Here is a 9,412-nt window from a genome sequence, read left to right on the forward strand (position 1 = left end):
TTGAATGTGAACCATGTTTGTTTCTTCAGGTGCTGAACCTGGTCCAGTCCTACGTGACTCTTCGCGTGCCTCTGCACGTGTCCTATGTCTTCCACTCGCCGGTGGGCGCCGGCGGCTGGCAGCACTTCGACCTGCAGTCAGAGCTCAGACTCACCTTCGTGTACGACACTGCCATCTTGTGGAAGGACGGCGTAGGGAGCCCGCCAGAGGCTGAACTACAAGGCAAGGAGGCTGCTATCGACTCTCAGTACTTGGTGTTCTTCTTGAAAATAAGTAGCTTTAGATAAAGCAAAATATTTGAAGAAGGGAATTGTGAATGAACAATTATTAATAAGCGAAATAATTGTTATACCTAAATTGAATTGAATGTCATAATACAAAAACTTGATATTTAATTATATTAAATCGATATTGAAAATATCAAAATGTGTATATTTAATAACGCAACACATATTCGCTCTTTCATATTTGTTTCATAGTCAAATTTTAATGTTGTTAGAAACTAATTGAACATTTGTAGCTGACTTTCCAAATTTCCCCTTCCAGTTATCCATTCCAAAGCCTGATAGTTAATCGGTATTTCCTGTGTTTCAGGGGCTCTGTACCCAACCAGCATGCGCATCAACAGCCAGGGCCTCCTAGTCGTCAACTTCCGCACCGAGGCTCGGTTCAGGGGCCTGTTTGTGCCCTCTCACCCAGGTAGGCTTCCCCCACGCAGGTAAAGGCTAACCGCTATAAAGCTGTCCCAATCCTATCCAAAGCTTGAAGGTCTAATGGTTTTATCACCAGATGTGTTGTTGATGGTGGAACCCCAAAACTAAAGTCCACTGAGTGTTTTATTTGTATTTGACCATTCTTATAAATCAGAAAATGTTGATTATATTGTACATCATCTGTATAATAATTTCTTCAATTCAATACTTGCATACATAATACATATTTACAACATATATGCCAAATACAAGATACGTCCACAAACACATCGATGAAAGTGGTAGTGGTGGTGGCAGGCTGATATAGTCATCATATATCTGGGACGACACTCATTTGTGATGTGACTGGAGGGTAGATAATAAAATGTAATAAAAGGGCTGGTCATGGCTCATAAATATCACCGATTGTAAAACAGGCCCTTTAAAAAAATGTAAGAACCTGAATATTCACTGCTTCCTACTCTAATTTAATCTATTTGAGACAAATCCAGTTAAACACACCTGTATTAAAATGCAAATCATACTGTGTCTGATATCTGGTAGTTCAGCCATTTATTTTACCACCAACTGCTTGGAAGGAATTCTCACAAATTATTACATCTATGGTGAAATATTATGTCGAGGGAGTATGCTAATGAACTTTTTCTCACTTTAAGTGTGATTTCATGAATAATTCAATCCATAATTGCCCTGTTAGTTCTCTGGCAGTAATACAAGCCATCAAATATTCACATAACTCCAGTGTGTTAACCTTGCTTAGCTTTGTCCGTCAGTCTAATCTTTGAGTCATACCTCTCCCCCCCTACCTGCCGTCTGTCTCTCTAGCCTCGTTGATGTCGTCCATGGTCATGTGTCCGGACCACCCTGGCTTGTCTTTTAACCTGAGCCTGGTGCGCACGGAGCCCACCTACAGCCAGCCCATCCAACAGTGGACCTTCGTCTCGGACTTCGCTGTAAGGAACTTCGGGTTTGAAATCTGTTTTGGTAGCCTGGACTTCGGCAGCCTTGCTAGAGCGAGCCGTCGAGTGCAAAGGCTCATTCCCAGAAAACAAATCAACATTCCTCTCCTTGGACTAGGGAATGTATAGCAACTGGCTACGCTCAGTACGCTAAGCTAGGCTAACATGAATGCAGCTTAAGCTAAGATAGGCAAAAATTAGCAAACAGCTAAAGTAAGATATCATTCTTGAGAACTTAATTCACCCTAGAAGGACGTAATGGTTGCTGTGCTTCGTCCGTGCATGCGAGTTCAAATGTGTCATAAACGCTTGATGAGGCTGATGAAAGTGATGGAATGTGTGTAAAGCTTGACATTCTTGTCGACGTGCTCTGCTAGGTGCGCGACTATTCCGGGTCATACACAGTGAAGCTGTTGCCATGCACATCCCCCCCCAACGTGGAGTACAGCATCCCCCCCAGCTGCAACCCCCGGGACCCCGTCACCTTTGACCTGGACATCCGCTTCCAGCAGGTCACTTTACATTTAAATCACATTCCCTTTTCACGTTGTGTGTATTTGCTGTGTTTCCTGTCTGTTAACATGTCTGCCCTGTGTGCCTCTCCTAGCGAACGACCGGTCTGTCTCTCGGTGTGTTAACCTGTCCATGTGTGTGTGTGTGTGTGTGTGTGTGTGTGTATCTGTGTTTCACGACCCTTTAGCAGCAGAGTTCAGCCTCAACCCCCAGCGGTTGCTCCTCTCTAAGAGGGCGCTGTGGCTCCCTCAAGGCTTTGTTTCTCCTTGTTAACCTGTCTGTGTGTGTACCTGTCTGTCTCTGCAGGTGAGTGACCCCGTCGCAGCAGAGTTCAGCCTCAACACCCAGCTGCTGCTGCTCTCCAAGAGAGCTCTCTGGCTCTCCGACGGCTCCATGGGCTTCGGGCAGGAGAGCGACACCGCCTTCTCTCAGGGTAACAAATCATTATTTTGCCGATCCATTTGGGGTTTCAAAGAACGGAAGAATTCAGTCAAGTTTTAGGGGATCAGAATCGACTCCGACAAAAAAAATTCTGACTCATATCTACCCTTTAGAAAGGTTATGCAGCACTTGGATTTTGTAAGACAAAAAAAATCGGATTGTATTCTTTGGTTGTTCCCAGCGTCACCTTTTAGTGGCTTTTGATCAAATAGTCTGAAATGTTAATAAATATAAGTGTCATGAAAATGTAAGAGCTGGAAACCTCAGGCCCACGTTCAGTCAGTCTATGTTCAAAGTTAAACATACTGAGAAATAAATGCAACAATATCTAGGATATGTAGCCATGTGTTAAATCTAGAGCTGTCAAGCGATTAAAATATTTAATCGTGATTAATCGCATTAATGTCATAGTTAACTCTAATTAATCGCGATTAATCACAAATTATTTTTCTATGCTAAATATCCCTTGATTTTTTTGTCCCATAATTCTTCTCATTTTAATTTTCTTATCAACATGGTGAAGTGCATCGGCTTGCCTTGTGCAAATGATTTTTTATTGATAACAACATTGGCATATACACTGATCAAAACAGGACGATACAAAAAAAGAGCCTATATTGCAATTAAACGACTGCTTTGAACAAATGTCATTTGAACATAGCAGTCAGGCTACTGCTTCTTTGTTTTGAGCCAAAGAATTTTTTTTTATTTATTTATTTATTTATTTATTTTTTGCGTTAATCGCGCGATAAAAAAATTAACGCCGTTAAATTTGGTTTGCGTTAACGCCGTTAATAACGCGTTTAACTGACAGCTCTAAATCAAATGTCAAGTTCATTTGTAGGAAAGAATGCTTTCTGTCTTTTCCCAATGTTCTTTATCCATGCTCCCCCGTGTTCCCCGCTGTGTGTGTGTGTGTGTGTGTGTGTGTGTGTGTGTGTGTGTGTGTGTGTGCGTGTGTGTGTGTGTCTGTGTCTGTGTCTGTGTCTGTGTGTGTGTGTGTGTGTGTGTGTGTGCGTGTGTGTGTGTAAACATAACAACATGACCTCACCCTGAACGCCGTGCCCCTGCAGGCGATGTGATCTACGGTCGAGTGATGGTGGACCCGGTACAGAACCTGGGGGACTCCTTCGTCTGCAGCATAGAGAAGATCTTCCTCTGCACTGGAGCGGACGGCTACGTTCCAAAATACAACCCGGACAACTTTGAGTTCGGCTGTCTGGCCGACGCGCCCTCGCTGCTCTACCGCTTCAAGATCATCGTGAGTAAAGAAACAGAGCAACCAACTAACTAACTACTTACTACTGCACACTAACTACTGCGCAACGCCGCGGCGCAGAGGTTAGCATGGGTTAAACGCTGCTGGGGATCTTTCATGGAGGAGTTTGTCTGTTGGTCACATGGGCGTGCTTAAGTTTATCCACAAACACCGAAAGACAAACGTTCAGTGAATTCACTCTCATTCTCCTGCCCTTGAAGGCCCCAGCATTAAACCTTGGCTTAGTCCCTGGGCCCTGCGCTGCAGCATTAAACCAGGCTATCCAAGCCCTATAGCTTATCACTGGCCACCAGTTCGGCCGGTAGAACTATTTCCCCGCCCAGACCCTTGTTGTTATTTCAGACAAAACCTTCCTTGATATTAAAATCATATTCCAAGGAGCTAGATACATATATAAGCCCCTCCATTCTGAAGAACGGTATTTTCTTCCCCAATCTTCTAGGGAGGATGGAAGGCAGCCACTGTGTAATTCGGTCTCATATTACGGGCCAATTTCAACAGAATAGCCGATCGACTGATCTGTGTACCATGAAGAAGTCTGCATGGAACCATATTCTAGCAACCTTGTTTCCTAAGCCTCTTTGGTATGCGCTCCACGTACTTTAAGCCACTCAGTCAGGATTATAAAAGGCTCATTTATGTTTTGGACCCAATTTAGGTATTACTTTTCTTATCCAGGCGCCATTCTCCATGCCAATCACGACCCGGGCGATTATATCAAACCCACGCGCGTGGATGGAGGAGCGCTCAAACTGTGATCGAGACCATAGGTCGAAATGTGCAAATGACCTGTTCAAAGAATGTGACAGGAAAAAAAATATTTCACTTCCATTTTTATCTTCCTCCCACGTTTTCCATCATAGAGATCGTCAGGCAGCAGGCTAGAAGACTGTATTCCTATGATCCATCAGAAACAGTTTATAGGAATAGAATTCATGACCAGTTATTAGCTAGAATCCTTATCCTTCCTTTAAATCAATGTCCTTGCCCATTTTGGGGGTCTAGGGTTAGGGGGTGGCGTAGAATATGGCCTGTTAAGCCCATTGAGACTGTATTTCTGATTGGGGGCTATACAAATAAATCATACTGACATTGGCTTAATCATCATTAAATATCATGGGAGAGCGATTTTGGTTGGGAGATCCCTGATAAAGTTTGACATTGGAACCACATCAGAAAGTTCTTGAATTAGCCTTTGTGGGTAACTACGGGTTAACGCTTCCCACAGACTCTCCATCCTTCTAAGGAGACACTAGCCAAAATGGCCCAGAAACCCAAATGTTTTGGTGCTTCTCAGCCATGACGTTTTTTAATCCAACATTTTCCTTTATTTTGGTCCAAGAAATACACCCAGTCCCTGAGCCAATAATTGGGATGTTTAGTGTGGTTCCAAGGGGGCTGAACCTGTCCTATTGCTCGGTCCGTTTCGGCAGCCTTTCTGTCACGCTCAGACAAACACCTCATCCCTCTCGGGCCGGGGTCCGTTCCACCAGCGTCTCGTCCACTCTGGGCGGGAGGGATTCATTAAAAACTTGGCAGAGCTGGAATACACTCAGAGATCTCTTGATTAGTTTTAAAAACCTGCCATCCGTTCCCTGGGCTATTTTGATTCCAACATATCCTGTGCGTAGAGGCAGGTGATATAAGTCTGTAAGTAAGCCCACCACATGGGTGCTATCCTGGAGCGCTGTCTGTGACTCAGAGATGTGCTAGCTTCCTCCGTCTCTCAGCACTCGATGGTGCACTCATAGGATGACGCGTGGAGCTTGACTGGGTGTTGGGTGTAGTTATCGACAAACTAAAGTGCGATTAAAAATTGTACACAGAGTCATTAAAACAATGCACAAACAAGAAAGTGTTTTTAAAAGGTTGGTTCAAAGTGCTCGTTGCTAGTCATACTTCGATGTTGGGCCTCGATGCTCATCTCTGGGCCTTCCCATCTGATTGTTAACCTCCTCCAGGACAAGGCACAGCCCGAGACCCAGGCCCGCTCCTTCGGGAGTCTGGCCTTCGAGGCCTACCTCGCCGTGGACGACCCGGCGGCGCTGGCCCTGGTCCGACAGCCGGGATCAGACGGCTTCAGGATGGCCTCCTCGGCCCTCTTCCAGGTCGGACGCTCCAGCCTCCTCCACTCACCCCTCCACGAAACAAACGATAAGATGTTGGATTGCCATTACGCTTCACTACGTAACCAAAGAAGCTTTAGGAAAACAAGCAAATCAACTCAAGAGATAAGGAAACAGAAGGGTTCAAAGATGCCTGGAGGCTTAAGTGAACCTCTTATGAATAGATCCATATTGTTTATGGGCTTGTTGTGCCCTCACGGACAGAGAGACAGTGTGTTGAATGAGAGAGGGAAAGACATAGGAGAGTCAACCCTGGGTCAATCCAAGACATAAAGGCCGCATGCTTAGCGCGCTAGCCTCCCTAAGCCCTGCTGAAGTTACGGTCAGGGGTTTCCCGGCTTAGTGGCGGTTCCGTTTCGGTTCTACTGATAACACTGTTGTGGCGTCTCCTTTCTCCCCGTCCCCAGGTGGCGGCAGGGAGGGAGTGGTTCATCCACACCATCTACACCGTCCGCTCCCGGGAGAACGCCAACCGCGGCATCGGCAAGCGCAGCCTGGAGTACCACTCGGTGAGCCGCCACGGGCCGCCGGGCCGGCCCCGCCCGCGGAGGTCCGCCGCCCAGCACCCCGACCCGGTGGAGGGGATCGGCACCGAGAACGACCGGGGGACCAACATCCTGCACATCGCGCTGGACCGCGGCCCCGGGGCCCGCCAGCGAGGAGGGCCCGGCCCCCGGGAGGACGACGCGGCCCCCGGCGGCGGGGCGGGGGTGGCGCCGCGGGAGCTCAACCAGCGGGAGGAGGAGGGCGACGAACGGCTGGTGCTCGTCATCGGCGTCGTGGTGGGGCTGCTCCTCGTCGCGCTCGTCGCCGTGGCGACCGCCCTGCTCGTGCGGTCCAGGAAAGACAAGTCGGCCGCGGGCAGGGAGCCCCCGGTGTCGGCCAGCACCGAGCCCATGGTGGGCGGAGGGGGAGGTGGAGACAGCTCCGAGGTCTGAGGAGAAGGGTAGGGGGGGCGGTGAAACAGCAAACGCTTTTGAGTTACTGTTTAGAAGTTTTGCAAGTGCCTCAAACTGGGTGACGTTGAGGGGCGGTTCGGCCGGTAACGGATACAAACTGGGGTTCCTTTTTTCTCTCGAGGTTATGTTTGATATTTGTACTTGAAACACGACGCGTCCCTTACCAGGAGGAGAACCGACAAGAGAATCGGCTGACAGGCTTTCGTCCACCTCTCCGCGATCATGATTATGTTTTGCTTTCGATGGCCGTTTTGATCCAAAAATGTATGTTGTGAGTCCAAAGGTGCTACAGAGAAGCCTTTTATGATTTCAGCTTTTTTCTTTTTTGTGTCGAACACGTGGAACAAGTATTTTTGCAAATGCTAAAGTCGGTAAACTGAAACTGCTGTGTATGTTTGTGTCACTGAGTCGCGACACTGTAATGTTTAGCTTTTAATGTTTCTAAAGTCCTGTTTCCCTGCATATGACTTCATGATTTCATATGTGCCTAAAACAAATCATTTGTTATTGATTTCAGACATCCTTTGTGTGTCGCCACTTATAATATATTTGTACGTTTTATGTCTTTATGTCTTACGCATTTATTTTGCATGCATTTATTTTTGTATTCTTCTGTGTGGTTGTACTATAGAACGGTATAACATATCTCATCCATACGTGACAAACCTACTGTACAATGTTAGAACTACTGTAAACCAAACTCCTCAATGTGGGCGGGGTTTGATTTTTCGCAGTGAATTCCCATGATAAACAGTATTCATCAGTGGTTCAACTGGTGGTCCAAACACAGCTTGATTTCAAGGCCCTGAAAAGAAAATGCGAAATCCAACCTGCGTCGACTCCGTAGATTGAAACCCAAATTTCAAGACAGCTGGTCTGCAGTGTACAGTGTTGCTATAGTAACTGTTGGACCGTTCAATACAGCCCGAACCCTGCCATTACCATTATCATAATCATTAATATTATGACATGAGAGAGAGAAGTTCTGAAGATTGAACCTTGAAAGAAATAATTATCGATCCTTTGTACAATAGGACTGAGTTGGTTGGTTCATTATTTTTTTTATGCCTTATAACAGTTGAAAGGGAATATTAATTTTTTTATATAATCGTATAGTTGTAACTTCCTTTCAGATATACTTCCTCTTGATTGTTTTAATTATTTATTTTTTTATATTGCCAATATCCCCTCCCTATCCCCCACCCTTTCGTTATGAACTTCTAGAAAAAGATATAGCTATACATTTATAAATATACATCTCAAAGTGAACATTCTGCGTGCCATGTTTGCACTGAAAGTGTCCCCTATAAGAGGGAATGCCAGGCTTTGTGTTGTGGTTTGGAATACTTTCAATATTCATAAAAAAAGGGAAACTGAGTTTCCATTGATTACCTCATACCGTGCCGTCCGATAAACTCTGACTCCGCCGCTTCCTGAAAAGGTCACCTTGATTTTGATTTTGTTTTCCAGAGCGAACAAACCTTTCTATGCAACCTATGAAATCATGTTGTTCCCTTCCATTGTTGTGCGTGATTCGTCTGTCCACAATCTACTGCATCCACGCGATGACGCTGTAAGGATCTCCTGTCCGGTTGTTCTATCATGTTCACCGCAGCGAAGATGGTAGAATACCTTCTGCCTTTACGCTCATGAATGTTTGTACTGTATATATACACAGCCATGTAAGACTTATGAATATACACCGTTTGGATGTTTTGGGAATGGTTCTGTTTCAATAAAGACTATGTGCTCTAAGTATTTCTAAGTTGGACCACAAGCACAAGGTGGTCTACATAAATGAATAAAAACCGAATGAATTACATTATCTTTCTCAATTAACAAACATTCATCATATCCTCCTTTAATGTGTGACACCGTCTGGCAACTAGATAGAATATATTCGTTACCCAATTAAATATCCATTTGACTGTCTAATAACCCGTTAGCACAGCTGAGAGAAGCAGCTCCGTTTAAATCAACGTTTTCCGTGAGAGCACTCTGAACTGCATCACAATATCTTTTCTTCTGTGTCATTAGAAGTTTTGTTGGTTAAACTGCCCCAAACCAGTTAAGAATCAATGGAGTGTGATAGTGAACAATCTCACTCAGCCTAAGGGGGAATCTTATTAAAGATACTGGGAGATGAATTAATGTCATTTAAGGGGAGGCAGGACTTCACATCAACTCAGAAGCGCCTCAATGCCAAGAACTGGATTATTGGATTTTCTCTCTCTCTCTCCCTCTCTCTCAGTGGTTGTTTGCGTGTGCGTGTGTATTCCAATCACCCTCGGTATATAATTTCAGTCCATTGCACAGTTTCTTTTTAATATTCTGTAATAATTGAACCAACATTATTGAATGCCTACTGCCATGTACTGGCCCTGCTCATAGCAAATAGGACTATAAAAGCAATAAAACAAGC

The 9,412-nt window shown here is 45.2% G+C and overlaps 1 protein-coding gene across 1 annotated transcript in view; it reads left to right on the forward strand.

Annotated features, from left to right (window-relative positions):
- The window catches only part of frem2b (FRAS1 related extracellular matrix 2b), a 97,477-nt gene extending 88,665 nt beyond the window's left edge, over window positions 1-8,812 (forward strand). The window contains exons 17-24 of the mRNA XM_030381158.1: window positions 30-222; window positions 595-699; window positions 1,539-1,666; window positions 2,050-2,184; window positions 2,492-2,618; window positions 3,700-3,887; window positions 5,867-6,013; window positions 6,439-8,812. Of these exons, the coding sequence (XP_030237018.1) occupies window positions 30-222; window positions 595-699; window positions 1,539-1,666; window positions 2,050-2,184; window positions 2,492-2,618; window positions 3,700-3,887; window positions 5,867-6,013; window positions 6,439-6,969 (1,554 nt within the window). The 3' untranslated portion in view covers window positions 6,970-8,812. The remainder of the gene's footprint in view (window positions 1-29; window positions 223-594; window positions 700-1,538; window positions 1,667-2,049; window positions 2,185-2,491; window positions 2,619-3,699; window positions 3,888-5,866; window positions 6,014-6,438) is intronic.
- The last annotated feature ends 600 nt before the right edge of the window (window positions 8,813-9,412 follow it).

This window comes from Gadus morhua, chromosome 16 (assembly GCF_902167405.1).
Source record: "Gadus morhua chromosome 16, gadMor3.0, whole genome shotgun sequence".
NCBI classification, from domain to species: domain Eukaryota; kingdom Metazoa; phylum Chordata; class Actinopteri; order Gadiformes; family Gadidae; genus Gadus; species Gadus morhua.